Here is an 18,620-nt window from a genome sequence, read left to right as displayed (position 1 = left end):
TTACAATAGCATGGCATGTTTTACTGGCATTATGAGCAAAGTCAACATGATTATGCTTATGTGGGTATACTGGCATATATTGGCTCACTAGCATACATGTTTGGCATAGCCAGCATGAACATGTTTTTTTATGCTCACATATGTTGTTGGCAAAGGCATCAAGAAAATGCTCTTGTGCACTGTCAGTGATCTGGAATTTATTGGATTTGTTCATGTTACCCTACAAATCCGATTGTAAACTTTGTGGCCATTTACCCAATTTTTCAAATGTGCTGTAAAATTGACCATTTTAACCCATTAATTGAATCAGGAATTCTCTGGAGGGGGGTGGGGGGGAGGTTCAGGGCAGTAGGGGCTCTTCCACCCGCCCTGCCCTGGGCCCTGGTGGGGTCAGTCGACCCATTCATGGGAAATGCTTGCACCTCTGCAATTAAATTCACTAATCACCACTTGAAAACATTTCTGTGAAATTGAAATAATGCCAAAAATTAGCACTCATTATATGCATCTTTAGAAATCAGAAGGGGTATCAAGTATCCCTCAACATAATTAAAATGTGGACAATCTTCTGTGAATAAAAGGTCAAAATATAGAATCCTATGGCAGTGTCTGTTATAAGGTCAATGCTTTAAGAATCGCATCAGCTTGAACATCTAACTTATCTTCCCACATAAGATGCTGCGGTGGATATACCAACACTATCAAATTAAGGACATTCTCTGAAAGCTTCCAATCATTGTCATGATGCCTACCCCCGGAGCATCAGGCCAGGCCCAGCACCCCCGGAAGCAGGTGGTGCTGGGCTTACCTCTGAGGACACAGTATGTCATTCATTAGTCACTGCTATACTTGTTTGCTGGCTATGAGGACCCGCTGACGGCTATATATTAGCAAAGGACAGCATTTCCGCATACGTCAGGGGAGGTGCGTGGTTAGACGCTCCAACAATGCTCCAACAACGGGGCAGACATCTTGGAGCTGAGTCACTCTCCATTATGCTTACTGGACAAAGAGCATTGTAAATGTGTTGGCTCAAATGCCTGCTGCTCCGCAAGCACTGTTGGAAGTACCGGAGTTCATATTTGTGCCACAAAAACATCACATCTAGTGGTTACGAACTGCAGTGCCGCGTCTTAGGTGGCCGTGTAGTGTGCTTAGGCAATTAAATCATTAATCGTGCCAGTGCTCCTAGTTGACTCTCTGGCAGATGTTCTTCCATGTAGGGTCATTTGGACACTACTCATTGGGGGCTGCCGCTCGATGTGGTCGCCAGTGTCTGGCTTTGCTAGTTGCGAGTCACATCATATGTTCTCAGATGGGTAGTGTAGCCAGTTCGTGCCACTGCACAGTTTCATTCAAACATGTGCTTTGTGTGTCTAGCCTAACATCCAATGTTGTTCTCTCCACAATAGTAGATTATGAAAGTTGCCCCCCCTTCTGGGTGGGCAGATCTTTTCAATGATCATCCAGTGAAACTGATCTGGACTGTGTCCTTCTGCCACAAAAAGGGATACTAGTTTGGCTGTCAATTTCGTTGTCCTAAGGCAGGCTCTATGTTCAATCATCCTTTTTCTCACTACTCTGGTCGTCATCCCGTCGTATTTCAATTGACAGGGACAGGTAATAAGGTAAATGACTCCTGAACTATTACAGTTTGTAAAATTCTTCCGTACCCATGGGGTCTTTCACCCTATATTAATTTGTACACTCTGTCTGGTTTGTGCACACATGGAGCATTGGCGGCAGGGCGAATGTCCTGTCGGAGGCATGCTAGTCCGTAGTGTCGATTGGGAGTTATCATTAGCTTCATTCTGTTCAGGCAATGTTTTAACCAGTTTATCCCTCAGGTTCTGCCTCCGTTTTAAGGCAGAGGAGGGCATTGGAAGGGGATGCTCTGCTCTATTCAAAATTGGCCAAAGTTTGTTAATCTCCTTTTTGATATTATTGAATAGTGGAGAAAAGCTAAACACTGCAGTGATGTTTTCACTTGTGGGAGCCTTTGAATGTTGCTGGAGAGTGATCGCTCTCGGGATATTACGTGTCCGTTTAGTGTGGTGCTCACTATGTGTTTCGGACACCCACAGTTTATCAGATGTGTTTTCAAGATCTTGGCTTGGGCCATGTAGTCTGAAGTGTTTGTACACAAACGTCGATATAGCAAAAACTGACCAAATGGGAGATTATCTTTCAGGGCTTGTGGATGGTAGCTGGAGTAGGCTAACAGGGAGTTGCGGTCTGTCTGTTTTTTGTATACTTTTGATCACAGTCGTCTGTCACATGTGGCTATCTAGAGATCAAGAAAGTGTATGTTTTCTTTGTCTGCATCTAGAGTGAATTTGAGATGAGGGTTATAATCGTTGATACAATGATGGAATGATCTCAATTCTTCAAAATCATGGAGACATTGTCGATATATCTCTGCCAGGTCTTTATCCGATGTAGAAAAGGGTTGCTGGTGTGATAAATGTGATTTTTCTCAGAGGTTGGCCAGGTTGGGGGCAAATGTCACACCCATGGCCATCCCTGATATCTGTTGGAAAAAGGGATCATTGCATAGAAAGAAATTCCTGGTTAGGGCTATTTCGGCTAGCTGGATGATAAAACCTAATGGAATATTATATAGTTCTATACCAGATTCTAGTAAGCTTTGTACCAGGGACATGGTCGTCTACTGTGGGATCTTTGTATAGAGGGACTCTATGTCCATGGTGACTAGCCATTCAGTTTCCTTGCCGAACTCCAGTGTGTCTCGCAGAATCAGCATAGCTGTGGAATCTTTTACATAAGCCTTCATTTTGGGTATTTCGTTGTTGATGAAGAATCAAGAAACTGCGACAGAAGTTCAAATATCGAGTTGATACCAGATACAATCGGTCGCCCTGGTGTTGGTGTCAGACCTTTGTGGATTCTTGGCATGGCATAAAAATCCAGTAAGCGTGGATGCGTAGGTGAAAGAAATGCTGCTTCTCTTGGACTGATATATCCTTCAGCTTCTGTTTTTTCCACAACTGTGCCCATCAGAGCCCTCAAGTGGTTAGTAGGATCCCCGTAGAGGATTGGGTACCTGGTTAAATCTTGCAAGAGAGCATTCACCAAGTTGTCGTAGTCAATGTCCATTGTTGTCTGTCCATTACCACCGTTGCCCCTCTGTCAGCTGGCTTGATGGTGATGGCATTGTTGTTGGCCAGCCCTGTCAGTGCTGAGAGTTGTTTTTTGGAACAGTAGTCATGTACAAACGGTATGTGCCTCTCAAGCTCGGCAATTTTCTTGAGAAGTGCTTGTTCGAATGTAGTTGACTCGGCAGAGTTCGTGCATAGGAGAGGGAAGAACTGACTCGTGGTCGTTAGCCGGTTTTATCTTGTTGTTCCGATGTCTGATCATCGAAAAAGTGTTTAAAGCTTATTTTCTGCATGAGTTGGGTCACCTCTATTTGTGCCTGAAAAGGGTCATAACGTGCTGTGGGCACGAATGAAAGTCCTTTTGGAGGATTTCTTCTTCCGCTGTTGTCAGGTGGTGAGTGGACAGGTTGACTATAAGGGAAAGATTGGTTGGGACAATCCCCGCCTTCTGCTTGCGGGTCTTCATAGCCAGCACACAAGTATAGCGGCAACTAATGAATAATGCACTGTGTCTGCAGAGGTAAGTGGATAATATGGTTCGTGATTGAGATTCTATGCTTGGCTGAATCCACATTGAGGGAGAGCTCATAGATCCCTCCTTTTCTCACCAGAATGAGGGAAAACAATTGAGCGGAGACTCACGCACGGCACACTACTGCAGCAGCGACTAGGTTTGCAGCACAATGGCGTTACACAGGTAAGCGGACTAGGTGTCCAGTGCCTGTTTGCAATGATGCCCTGCCGTATTTACTCGGCACGCTGATTCGATCCCTTCTTTCCCCAGAACCAGGGATACGAAACGAGTGAAGTAGCTCGCTCGACTCGCCCTTTGAAGAACTGCTGCCTCCCAGATTAAAGAGAAACGCTTAAGCGCTGGTAGGTGGCGTCATCACTCACAGGTACATGTGTGACTCACTACCAGACACTAGAGAGGTGGCCCACTCTATAAAGTAATCTGGGTCTTTGGGAATGCCCACCACTCCACTCCCCCTTCTTCCACCCCCTTTTCCTTCACTGCTGTGTCTACCATAGGATACTAAGCACGTCCCACAAATTAGACACTGCCATTGAGGCTTGTATTAAAGAACCACACGACTGCACAGAATAAACTCTATCATAGTGAGAGTGTTCAGCAGCTGGGAATAACTCCCAGTTCTTCACCTTTTGTCTCTCTCTAGGGGACGGAGGTACCGCCTGATCCGCTACTGCGGATCATTTACGGAGCGATGCCCATGACAGAAATAACAAGGTCCTGAAGAAGATGAACCCAATTGGAGTGGTCACCGAAACCAGTCGAACCTAGGATCATGAGAACTCTCATGACCATGATGATGTTCCTATAATATAGATTGAACAGATCAGAGTAACAATATCCCCTAGTTAGGACCTCTGCCTCTAGGGGCACTCATACTCTTTGGGCTTTTTTACTTTTTAACTATCCACAACAAGGTCTGATGTCTGGTAGGTCTCTACCCAGCTGGTGAATAAACATATAGAAAATCCTGGTAGAAGTAACCTCCCACACCACACAGAAGAGACAAGATCTAATGTTAACTGTCCAAATTAATACTTGCTCTGGTTTTTTAACTGAGTGTGACTGATTAAATTGTATAATTGTTGATGAGGGAAAGTGCTCTTGCTATCCCTATTAGATAGGCGGCGCACCACTGGCCACTTAGGGAGAGCTTGCCCTGACAGGGTTAGGGTGTGCTTCCCAGTAGGGACAGTCTGTGTGTGTTTTTTTAACAGTAATTTATAAGTGCATACTGCTATAGATATAGCCTCCTTTGCCCGTTCTTTTGTGGTACAATCACATCATGAAATTGCTCAGGAGTCAAGTGTTAAGGCATTGTTAAGCTCAGGAACAGATGCATGGAATAGCATGGCTTCCTAGCCCAACAGGATCATCACAGTACATGTCAATCTTAGGTTCCAGAGAACAAAAATATTGGTGTGGAAGGGGGGAGTAGTGGTGTGGAGGAGGGGGCATAAGCGTGGAGGAGGAAGTAGTACCATGAAGGAAGAAGTTGTAACATGGATGGGGGTATTGTAGTGTGTAGGAGGGAGTAGTAGTGTGAAGAAGGAAGTAGTAGAATGAAAGAGGGAGTCGTAGGGTAGTGGAGAGAGTAGTAACCTCAAAAGGTGGAAAGAAGGCATAGAAGGAGTGAGAGACATCAGAGGGACAGAGGAGGAGGATTCCAGAAAATGTGGGCAGAGCTAGGGGAGGAGAATAGTGAGGAGAACATCAGGAAATGAGAGGTAGAGGAGTATGTGGCTGTGAAAGGAAGACCGAATTGGGAAGAGTGTCTGGAAGGAACAATCCAATATCTGTTTAGATAAATAATGCCTGCATAGTGTAGTGTTAGTCTAGGACATCCCAGTGGGAGATTAGACGGATAAGGCGTTCTGCATTTAGGTCTTCACATCTCTAGTGTACTTTAGAGCCTAGACAAGAGGGGTCAATATCAGATGTATACTAACCTGTCGAGTAAGGACTGCTGGGCTAGGGAAAGTTGCTGCTTTCTAGACGAGAGGGAGTGAGACGGCCCTATGGCCCTAAACAAATGAAATAACCCTTACACCATCTTTGTGACTCAGGGCATTCGTTGAGCCATCTATGACATTAAGTACATTTCACAGAGTTTTTCATGAGGAACCACATTTCTGCTTGCCACTTCTACAAAATATGAAATTAAGTGCACATATCTAGCTGACGAACTGCTCTTACCTGTACTAAACGTCTAAATGCATTCACAGTGTACACGCATTCCTCCTTCCACCTAATGCAAGGAGATATGATTAGGAGCTGGAAACCCCAGCTACTCTACAAGCAGAAGCCGCCAGCAATTATTGCGCCCACCAGGTGGTGAGGGCTCACAGTGAGTCTCTCCCACAGAGCTTCTGCGGTGCCGTGGCAGGCAGATTACGGTCAGTGCGAAGGTACTAGTGTACCTGCTAGCACATAGTATAGAAACCCCAACACTAGCCAAGTCACAAGGTCAGCCTACAGTGGGAACGCAAAGACTGTATGGGTTGACACAGGGCCGGGAGTTGGTAAGATGCTTGCGTCCAAGTATGGCGAACCACCACTGAGGATAGCGAGCAGCCTAAGAATGAACTAACTGTGCGTATTGAATGATCTACATATTCTGTTAGTGTGGATCCGCTGCAGGAGTCTTGGGATAGATGTCTGACCACACTGGACGAGGGCAGACAAGAAGCAATACTGATGCACATCTTTTGTCCCCCTCTCTGGCTCTTGAAGCAGTCGCATCCCTTAGCCCCAGGCACTACACAGCCAACAAGTTGAAGTTAAAGTACAGCATAGAATAGCTGTAGGCATGTCATTTGGGACGAGATTTGGGATGCCACTAGTGGTGGACACACACATCGACTTAGGAGAGTAGGAGGACGACAAGGGTCCCGACATTTAAACTCAAAGCTGACCCTCTGAAAGACAACGCAGCACCTTCCTGGGCTTCCCGAAGTGCCATGTTGAGGAGTGTAGGTTTGCTGCATACAACACTTGCAATGCTGTCAAAGTGGCTCTCTTAAGCTTGCTTACAATGGCCTTATATTACTGAGCCAACAGCCACATCACTCTCTCTGGCACTACCAGGTGCTCCCCTCTCCGTTCATTCTGTTGTTTAATACTAATAAGGTTTTACCACATGTGTCAAATGTTTCTTCTCACTGAAGATGACATTAATTCATTCAGGAGTAAACAAGAACTGAGTGGGCCTGCCCCAGAAATGGCTCCACCCTAGCAGTAAATACAACAGCAAATTCCTATATTATATATAATACGTAATCTTTGGTAACAGTTGTTGTGCTTTATTATAGCTGTATCTTCTTTAATGCTCAAAAGGCAAAGTTGGCCAACTTTGTCTTGCATATCCACATCGTGCAAAGTGGTTATTGGCATTCACCAAATATTATATCTACGTTGGTTAGTCTCTATCGAACCGTGGTGCCCGCTTGATTTCATGTTCGTTGATTATTTCACCCAGGCACATTCTATGAGACCTCTGTGTTTCTCACATGTATCCACACACCCTTGTGCTTCTTCCCTTTAGCTTTGGCCGTGCCTGGCTCCTTGTGTTTTTCTCTTCTCTCCCTGTGCTCATTCCACCGATGGCCCTTCCCTCTGAGTCCATTAACTCGGTACCCTTAGCAAAGAGAATCTTTTCAGTATACAAAAGACAAAATGTTTGCCATTGTCAATGCTTTTTCTGGTTTGTTTTTGGTTGACGGGATCCATTCTGATTTCAACTGCGAATTTGAACACGGTGAACATCTTCCATAAACAATATCTTAAATTGTTCCATTCCCTTCTCTCCGCTTGAGATCATATAACAACCATATCTTATGTTTTCAAGTAATGGAGCTAGAACCTGCTTTTATTTTGTGATCGGGATTAGATGACTTGAGTTCTTGAAGAGTGATTGGGTGCTTCATGAGGAAGCCTCTTAGAGGCCCAGATACCTTCCTTTTGTGAAGGAACGACAGGCATGTACCCCTGGTGTATCCCAAACCAGTGCTACATAAAGGTAAAAGATGTGAGAAACAAATAAAAATATGTTAAACTTTTTTCCCTTTTAAAACACCCTACTAAAACATTTTTCCAACATTCAAAGATACAGTGGAACTGTCTTTAAATGGCTTGGGATTCACTTGGATCTGTAGATGATGGTGTCATGAATCAGTCTATTTTTGTTACGAAAAAAAATCATGGATGTTCTTACATACTAAATTTGAAGGTTCCATGTGTTAATATCACCAGAAAACTATTGCCATACAAGAATATCGTCAATTTTTTGCAGGGATTTTAGGCAATGGAATCTGTAAGGGACACCTCCGCAACTCCAGAATTTTTTCTAATGGAGCGGGGACACCCCTGCCTTCCCCGGTTCCATTATCCCCATAAATTATCCCCAGGAATAATATTGCCAATGGCCTTGCTCCACAACCATATATATGGAGATATTATTGGTGGGGATAATATTAGCGATACCCATTTGAACCATCAAAAGGTAAACAATTACTTGAGTGAGGTTACGACTGAATAAAGCGTCTGTGATCTTGTGCACATTTCACATGAATGATTTAGCAAGGCCCACTGAGTACAGTAGGACCATTGGGAACTGTATGGTTAATGCACTGATTAATTCTAATGCACTTTCATAGCGCTCACTACATGCACATATAAAACTGGCACTCAGGAGGGCAAAGCCTGCAGCATTCACCTGGCTTTCCATCTCATCTCACAGATATCGAAGGCCACAGCTCAACCAAAAACATCAGTGGTATGTAAACACAACATCCTCGCATAAATGAAACATGGAGATAAAATACTTTAATATAAATGTAAAGGAAAAAGGTAGCCCGTTGATTTACATGGACATGTGTGCTTTAGAAAAAAATGTTTACTGGTAAAAATAAAGTTGCCAAATTGTGTAACATTACAAACAAATTTTTAAACCGATTCTTCAGCCTTGACATAAAATAAGATATGGGAGAATGTTGTAAAGCTGAATAACCAATTTTTTGCCACTTGTTTGAAAAAGAAATATTGAACGCAGTGTACAGTGTCCAGTCCGTAATGCACAGTAGTTACAGAATTGCCAAGGAGGGATCTTTTGAACCGAGCGCCCAATCTGTTCACAGTGATAAAATATCACTAATTAAAATAATGTGGGTTTCATGAAAGTTTGAAAAAGACACTGAACGGGCTTGCCAAGCAAGCATCCAGTGCAAAACATAAACCACTATAAGAGATTTAAAACTAAGTTTTCAAAACACATAAATCCTGATCACAGAGCAAATCCTGATAACTGACCAGTAGTGAAAGGACACTAAATTCCACAATGTTTAGTGGTTTTAGATAGGTCCTTTGAACAGCAGCTGGTCAGAGTACAGTGGATTAAGTAATTGCAGATTACAGCAGCAAGCAGCTGCAGAGGGAAATTCCGGTTTAGCCTACATTTACAGTGTGTGTAAAACAACAACCATTTTCATTTCTCATTATTATTGCAAAGATTTGAAAGGCAAAGCATAAACGATTCTGATTTCCTATGTTTGAAATAATAAAATTCTAACTGGTAGTAGTTTAAAAAGTACAGTAATCATTTTAGTTCATAAAAGATAACACTAAGCTTTGAAAGGCAAGTCTGATTTCCGTTTGTTTGAAATGATCCCATTTTCATTTTGAAAAAGTCTAAGTCTGATGTGAGCTGTGCGAGAGATAGCAAAGTGTAGTTCCAACACAAAACATCTAACTATTGGCGGAGCCATAATCTAAAATCAGCTGTGAGAGAAATAACATAGTGCCTACACAAAATATTTAACTATCAGTATAGTCACATTAATAAGGTGACCAGGTAGGGAAATCTGAATTGAGCTTAGCATGCAATAGATTTTGTGAAATATGTTCCATTTAAAAGCTGATACATTTTGTTGCTTTGAACTTTGCTTAATTAGATTAAACAACTAAAGTTGGGTTTTGTGTCTAGAAGTAACTAGCAAGAAGGATTTTCTGAGAAGTTTAAAAATGTCAATATTTTTTTAGAAATCAATACTAGTATTTAGTGGAGAACAGAGCAAGGAAGGTAATACGATTATTTGGAAGCGCAACAAAGCACTGATTAAAGAAAGAACTTGGTTTTAGTGATTGGTAATGTTTAGACTGCTTGGCTGAACTAAGCGGCTTTTGAAATAAATTATTTTAAAATATTCAGTTGTGATTATTGAAACCTTGACGGTCTAGAGCAGTGGTCTTCAAACTTTTTTGGCCAGGGCCCCCCTGAGCAAAATTTGGGCAGGTCGGGACCCCCCAGAAATGCCAAATGGACAGTATATATTACGCGCCGTCACCTGCTCCCATCAAAGTCGCTGGGCTCCCTCATCCCACTCCTACCCAGTCGCTGGTCTCTCCCCACCCCATCACACACCCAGGGCTCTCCCCACTCTGCTCCCATCACTATCCCATGGTTCCCGCCCATTGTGCTCCCACCATAGTCCCTCGGTTCCCCCATCCCGTTCCCAACACAGTCTGAGGGCCAGTGGCGGCTGGTGAATCTTTTTTAAGTGGAGGGGCATTAAGGGGAGGTTCGGGGGGGTTTCCCCCTGTGAATTTTTTTTTAAATAATAGGTTAAAATGTTGCATTGTAGAGCATACTTTTAACAAAAAATGGGTAAATAGCCAAACAGTTTGCAACTGTTGCTGGGAGTCCAGGGGGCAGGCATTGATATTTTATTTCTATCGCGCTCGTACACAAGTGTTTCAGAGCGTGACAAGGCAAGGGAGGGGAACAGAGGAGAATAAAACAGCGATCTTACTAGGCCCAGTGACATTGAGAACGCGCAAGTGTGAGGGGAAAAGTGCATGGAAGGGGGGAGAAGTGGAAAGTGCGAAGCAGAGGAGAAACAGATAAATAACAATAAATAAATAATAAAGGCAACAAACAGTGGTAGTGCAGCCAGCAATTTGCAAGTGCTACGTTTAAGGCAGCAGACAGGGTAGGTCTGATAAGTGCAGGAAGAAAGATGGTTCTCCTCAAGTTTTAGAGTGGCAGGGCGCTGTTCCAGAGGGAGGCCCCAGCCGAAGACGGAGATCTACCCCCAGCTCGTTTCTTTTATAAACGACTGACCCTGAGGGAGTTGGAGGTAGAGGAGTGAAGAGCTCGAGAGGGGAGGTATTTGCGGAGGAATAGCTGAAGGTATTTTGGACCCAGGCCCCAGAAAGCCTTGTGGACAAGGCAGAGGGTTTTGAATGATAGATGTCCGGTAAAAAGATACCATCCCTGTCCCCTGGGCCCCACTGGTCCTAACACAATGAACATGATTATGTGTATATGCAAGGCGCTGCACATTCATACAGCAATCACTCTATCATTCACATGAGCATCCATCACCATACACTCACTCATAACGCATCCATACACATGTTTAAATAAAAACAATGAACATAAACGTACCTTCTGCATTGGCCTGTGTGTGGGTGCTGAAACGGCCTGCTCCAGCTGCTCTGTCCGTATGTGCGAGGAGGCGCAGGAGCTCCCCCTCGGACATACAGACATGCAGTGCCCCAGCCAGCATTTCCAATGAGCTATGCAATGCTGGCGAAGCAAAACGCCCCAGCACTTGCATGGCTCAGTGAGCATGTGCGGCTGGGGAACTAAACTGAACTGTCAAAGGGAAACAGTGTTTCCCTTTGACAGTTCAGCCAGCCCAGGAGCACTCCATTAGCTGGATAAAGCAGCTGAGGGAGTGCTCACTGTTTCACTGGGCTGGCTCCTTAGCTCCTCCATAATGGGTGAGGGGCCACTGGGTGGGCGCCTCTTGCCATTATGGATGAGCCGCCAGGCTCGGACAGGCCTATAGGGCAATGCCTGTACCAAAAATGTAAAATGCTAGTTTGGGCCAATCAAAATGGGCCACCATTTTGGCCAATGTGGACCATTTTGATGAGTTACTTAACTATGCAGTTAGTAATGTTGACCATTGTTGCTGAATATATCACAATTTACTTACATTTTAACACAAAGCACCCCTTTGGGTACTATTGAAACAGTGGGCTTCATAACTACTCTGGCGGTAGCTGTGCCGGTAAAACTGGCACGGCTGCCACTGGAGTTGCATCCGGGTCTGGCACCCGCGAATGGGCAATTACTAGGTCATGCCGAGTTAGGCGGACATGATAATTGCCCTTTCGAAGGTGCCGGTAGATCCCCATTCCCATTCGAGCCCCATATGGCTCAAATGGGAATGGGGAGCTCGGATGCACCGGCACCGTTAATAACGGTGCTGGTGCATCCGACGAGCTGAGGTCAGACCTGGCGGGGGCTGTCAAGCACCCACGAGCACAACTCTTACTATGGCGGAACGGTAGCAACGGTGCCGGTAGCTTACCAGCACCGTTGTTACTGGTCCGCCATAGTAGTAATGAGGCCCAGTCTGTGACTAAAGGAATGAATATCCATTTACAACTGTGGGCCACTTTTTCATTGTTGCCTGAGACAGTTTCATGCTTCAGCCTGCCCATGTGGGCCACCCCTGCCCATTTCTTCCAATCTAAAAAAAAAAAATAACAAAAAAAAAAAAAATCTTTTTTCATGCTGAGCTCTCAGGGCCCCCCTGGGATGCACCCGCGGACCCCTAGGGGGTCGCGACCCACAGTTTGAATACCACTGGTCTAGAGACTGAGCAGAGAGAGTTGATTATTTTATTTGTTAAGCAATTGTTTAAGCAGTGATGTGAAAATGTGCTCATAACACAAGAGTGATTAGGAGCCCCACTTGCAGCATTATTTCAAACAGGTTGGCGCGGGGGGCGGCTATCACATGGGAGTGCATGCTTTGAGTAATGAGTGGATACAATAATTGATCACTTACTCAATTTCTCTATTTTTGACAATTGGATTAGCAGAAATTTGCATTTTAACCCTTGAGAAGACTACTTCTCAAAACTGAAGTTTTCATAAAAGTCAGACATGGTGAAGTCAGAGTGAGAAACCCTTGGTAAATAAAAGAATTATTTGTAATCTTAGAACTGAAGGGAGTGCCCTTTTTCACAGCAAGAGGTCAAAGATCACCAATCTAAGAATGCCAGTGGTTCACGTTGGCATTTAAATGCTCCAAACCCCCCTTTTTTGTTTGCGTCGCTTTGCTCCCTCTACTAGCTAAACCCTTGCATCCAGCCATTGTTTAGACACGTGAAAGAAAAGGCCGCCACCAGCGTTTTTGACAGATGCATTCAAATACCAACAAAGAGAAATAGGGGAGATATCAAATATAATATGAGTAATTCTGATAGCACATGCACAGGAAACAACCAGTGTCTAATTCTGCTTACCTTCATGAACATACTGAACCCAGTCTTCAGAAGATCGGTGAGTCCTGAAGACATGTGCTCGATATCAAGTGTATCTGGTCGGTCCGCATGAAATATCTCCTCCAACACCTGCTTCAGCAAGGGTTTGTAAGCAGCCTGTAAAAACATCCACAGAAATATCAGAACAGAACTACAACTCGTTTAAAAAAGCACCTATTATTAGAAGAAATAGAGTGCCCAAATGATTGTTTCATTTGAATACAGGATCTCATATTGTCTGGTATGGCTAATGGCAGTAGAGTCATTAAATCTTTTGTTACTCTTCTTTTTTCTTTCCCCGCAACTAACGTACGTTCAATGTAACAAACATACTCAACACTGAGCCTGCCAGAGAGCTCTTTGAGACTAGCTAGACCTGTGAGCTAGACCTGTGTTAGAGATGGCCCATTACAAGATTGAATCCAATTAGTGCTGTTCCTGACTCAAGTTGTCATCACTTTATGATTGTGAACTGGAGATCCAATACATTGGTCAATACTTGCACCAATTATTTACATTAATACAAAACGGCAGCAAAATGGTAGCACATCCAAAATATACATATATAGTAGATATATAGATATATATATATATATAATGCCATTGCACTATACGCATGGGATATTTAAGGTTAAGAGGAATTGTCTATGGAGTGTCAGAAAACAACTTTTTTTTATAATTCTAAAAGAATCAGAAAACAAACTCTATAAAAATCAGAAAACATGCCAGAGTAAGTTTTCGAGGTCGCCATCTCTACATTGTAAAATGTCTGAATTTTTCATGGACGGCTATATATTTTTTTAAAAATGTTTATTTGACTGCATTTTGAACAGCTTTTAACGTGGGGATTGAGGGGTTGAAATGCCAATTTGCTAAAAACAGCTCCTGGGTATGAGGCATCATCTACCTCTGGTGAACAGGGCACTAGTACATAGCAAATGTTATTTCCACACTGTGATCTTTTGTCCATTATATACAACCAAATATGCTTTCAATGCTAGGTGTGTCATAACGCTTCCTTGTACACATTTCGAAGTACACAGGGGCAATGTCTGTTTGAAGGGCATCAGCTGGCATGGGAAGTCAAAGGTAGCTCCTGGAAGCTGTTGGTGTCATTATAATCAGACTCTACTAGGCTGATAGCAGGAGTTAAAAAGCTCCACTCTCCAGGCAATTTTTAATTCTGGGGTTCTACCATAGGGTAAAAAGAAACATGGCCCAAATATCTTAAAATTGTCTGCTAAAAATGTTTGTCATTTTTTTAATGAGCCTAGATCTCATGACAAATTGGTGCACTGGAAACAATTTTGAAAATGAACTTGATCAAAGTTGATACAGAAACAATTTAAAATGAATCTACATATGATGCATATGCACTGATAATACATGTTATTACAATGTGGCTGTTCTTTTAAAAAAAGAACACCTGTATGCAAAATCATACACTGCATATTGCATACACACAAAAAAACACCACACCAAACACTAGAACACCAACTGCGTTGAACACACACAAACACTTTAAGTTGATGTTTTAAAGCTCAACGATACCAACTACATAAAAACTGAAACATAAAAGCTGTAAGCAGAAACATGTACTGTGTATTACATATACACACAAAACACACAAGAACACATGCTACAACACCAACTGTGCTCTGGATAGAACACAGAACACATGCTAGAACATTAACTGCATACAGCATTTTGCATACAGGAACAGGAACAAATTGTGCTTTTTAAATCAATGATGCTCACTGCGTTTAAACTAAAATGTACAATAATACACAAACTGCGGTACAGGGAATGACCAATTATCCAAAACACAAACACACACAACGTTTTTGCTCATAATAAAGCTTATCATTTATGTTTGAAACTGTTTAATATACTATATAAAGTGAGTATAAGGAGAGATTACTTTAAATTACATGAAAATTAACTAGCTCACTTCTTTTCTTATAGCCCGGTCGTTGCTGCATGCATGTATCAAAACTATATCTGTTTTTTTGCCACTTTGATGAGAATTAAGAACATGTTGAATTATTTCATCCCACTGGCCACCACGATATCTATGCCACTGGACAGCCACTTTTTGCAATGGTACTATTTTAAGCACCTGTCTTACATAGTTTTCAAGCCAAAAGATCCATGAATCTGCAATAATACATAGTTCCTTGTGCTGGATTAAAATAAAAATAATAAACATGACCAGTTACGAAATATATGCTGTGAGGGGGCATAAATGCGAGGCAGACAAGTTTGTGACTGTTTTTCAACAAATGCTGTTTTATTAAATTAGGATGTTGGCTAAACTCCTCACTATCCCTACCCTGACAAGGATTTCCCTGCCTAAAATAAACCAAAGGAAACACTCGAACAAAGGATGTGTGTCCCTCACACTCATACATACAATAAATAAATTAGGTAATGCAAGGCAGTTCAATAGCAACAAAATAATATAACACTGAAATTCGTAATGTAACAACAGTCTCTCCTTATAACCTGGGTGAATTCCCCTTCCCCAGAATCCAGCAGGATTCTGCTCCACAGTTCCAAAAAGAAATAAGGAAATCATGGTTTGTAAACAAAACTAATTGTACAATTATTTAGGTGTATTTTACAAATGGTGTACATTTGTTTATGTTACTGAAGTACACTTTGAATTAAATAAAAAGTGTGCACTTACAGTATGTGTGTAACTGTATGTCTGCAAATACTAACGGTATGTAAACATAACAAAACAATGCGTAAAAACTGAATGTACAAACTATTTAGGTGTCCCCTAGAGTTAAGGTAAAGTGCTGTTACCATAAAATTGTTTAAATGCGACCATAGTATGCCTGTAAATGAATATTAATTCAAGGGTAACAGTGTGCTTTAAATGTATGTACACATAAGTTAAACCATGCACAAATACTAGGATGCTTGTAACTTTATGTATGCATGAGTTAAAAGTGCTATGTAGGAATGCATAACTTATAATGCGTACTAACTAATTGAACAATGTATTTAGGTGTTGTGGATGGTCAGAAGGAGGGTGCGGACTGGTTGAGGATATTTTACCTTGTCTTTATTAAAGAAATAAGAATAAGGCCTATCTTTCCCTATTGCTATGGAGTGTTCCCGAACTGCTTTACTAACTAAGGTGCACGTCAGTCATCTTTGAATGTCCAAAACGAATAGGTCCACCGTCAAAAAATGAATACTAGCTGACCCTATCTCTTACAGAAACGGAAATAAGGGCTGGACAATTACTCCCTTCGCCTTAGTGCTGTCCAAACTTGTCTTATGATTTGCAAAGAACTTCTTCTTAATGTATAGTCTGTCCGTAGTCTCTGGTGACTCCGTTTGTTCAACTCTTTCCTCAGATTTGTAAAGTGGAAAGTAAACATAACAATGCCTCTCTTTGACTTAGATTGATTTATCATAAAGGTTTTCTTGGCCTTCAGTTCCTCATACTCTTTCTTTCTTATTTCCCACACTTCTGCTTTTGACAAAGGGTTGGATTTTCCTTCTTCCCATGGTAGGGATATACCCACTTTATTATTCACTCTTTTGGGTATCGCTATTATTTCGCTTTCTCTCATTGCAAATATTCAGTATCGGTCGTTTGACTTCTAAACTCTTCTTGCTTTCACTCAAATCCTTCTGGAGTGATATTCTACTTTCATTCACCTTCCTTCCAGGGAATTTATTTTCCTCTTGCTCACGTTATCACAGTTCAGATTCATCAACTTTACTTTCACGTTCTTCTCATTCTTACTGAGATGAGTTTTTGACTTCAAACAATGATTGACGGTTGGCTTCCTGTGCCTCCCATATCCCCATCACCTTCCTTATTATCATGGAACATCTCTGGGGCTCTCACTGGTGTTGCCTCAACTCTGTTCTCACATTGCACTGTCGAGCCGTTCGCCTTAGCATCCTCGTCATTCAGCCTTTGCTATTCCTCTCAGTTTCTCAGTACTTCAAAGGGGAGCTGTGCTGCTTGCTCTGGCTTTCCTATGGCAGTATCAGCACTGTTATAAGGGTAGTGTGCCCACCACAACTCTCTCTGGATCGCACCACCACCAACTTTCAAGCCCCCCTTGGTTCAGCATTTTCCAGGCTCTCGGCTACGTTGGACTCTCAGCATTTGTTGGGCTGCTTCACATCAAGTTCAGATTTTCCAGGCCCAAGTCTTCCTTTCAGGTTAACGTTCTCAGGGGATCTCCCCTACCTCAACAGATATTCCTCTCGTGGCTCTTCTGCCTTTCTACCTGACAAGTGCATATCTTTTAATCCAGTTGTCCCAGTGAATAGGTTAGTCTCATTTAAAGTGACAGTTTCTCTTTCTCGTAAATAAAAGCATACGTTAGCTTCTTCTTCAGCCCAGTCCTGGTACTTATTATTTCACAGGTTTGATAGTCCCATGTACGCCATCATGTTTCTGGTCCCAGGGTGTTCCTCACAGGAACGGCAGTCCTTGTCCCCTAAGGGAGAGTCTCTCCCGGCGAGGACCCACTTGCATCGACCTCTCGGGAGGGTGTTGCGGAGCGAGCTCACCTCCATAGCCTCATAGAGGGACTCCCGAATGCCCTCGATTTGTCATTGTGTACTGTAATGTAAATGAAATGTTATACTAATACTATGTATGTACACATCTCGTCCAATGCGTAAAACGTCACTGCACAAAGTATAAAGGTGAAATTTACAAAGTAAACTACTTTCACCTTAAAATTGTGTAAGTGCAAGCAAATTATGTTTGTAAATTATTAAAAACTAGCATAGGAAGCCTGTGTACATGGACCAAAGTTCAGGTTTACATTAAGAAAGTTGGACCACTATATATCCTAAGGCAACCGCTCCCACTAGCAGTAACAACAAGAGAAGCTACTGCATTGGACAAACATACAGGGACAAGCATACATCTGGCCTTTTAGTATATTGTTAGATTATTACATTTAAAATTAAATAATGTATTCATGCATAATCTAAACTACGTACAAGTACTATTATACTTATAACTGTATGTGCAGTTTATTTTAAAAGTCATACAAATATACATTTTTACAACTGAAATTACCATCTTTTTGTGTGTTAAGGTATATACTTTCAAGAACAAAGCAATGACAACTATGTTAAGTTGAATAAAAACCTCTATTAAAGTGAAAAGGCAAATAAAATACAAACACTATTTATTAAAAATAAAAGCCTACATATAACATAGCGACATAGCCTACACCAACAATGCCGATGACACCCAAGTCCTACTCCCCCTCACCTGCATCTATGAACAAGACACCGCGGCGCTAACCAAGATCTACACAGCCATCCAAACTTGGATGGCAGCCAACGGCCTCTGTTTAAATGGGGATAAAACAGAGATCCTCATAGTAGGCACCAAGGAAACCTTGACCAAACTCCCACCACAATACAAAACCTTTATTATTGACAACTTCACCATTACTGTCTCCTCAGCAGTAAAAACCCTTGGCATATACCTTGACTCAACTCTGTCAATGTCACATCAATTATAGCCTCCTCTGCCGCGCTCACCACTAAGGTAATAAATGCGGTTAAACCTTTCCTCTCTACTAAAAACTGCTCATCAATAGCTAGAGCCACAGTAGGCACCAAACTGGACTA

The 18,620-nt window shown here is 42.3% G+C and overlaps 1 protein-coding gene across 1 annotated transcript in view; it reads right to left on the bottom strand.

The window, feature by feature from the left end:
• LOC138516490 (sec1 family domain-containing protein 2-like) overlaps positions 1-18,620 on the bottom strand; it is a 492,588-nt gene that overhangs the window by 280,110 nt on the left and 193,858 nt on the right. Inside the window, exon 3 of the mRNA XM_069631659.1 lies at positions 12,972-13,106. Within this exon, the coding sequence (XP_069487760.1) occupies positions 12,972-13,106 (135 nt within the window). The remainder of the gene's footprint in view (positions 1-12,971; positions 13,107-18,620) is intronic.

The sequence above is a fragment of the Ambystoma mexicanum genome, chromosome 6q (assembly GCF_040938575.1).
Source record: "Ambystoma mexicanum isolate Mex_15411 chromosome 6q, UKY_AmexF1_1, whole genome shotgun sequence".
NCBI classification, from domain to species: domain Eukaryota; kingdom Metazoa; phylum Chordata; class Amphibia; order Caudata; family Ambystomatidae; genus Ambystoma; species Ambystoma mexicanum.
Note: the sequence above shows the minus strand (reverse complement) of the source record. Positions and strands in the feature narration are given on the sequence as shown.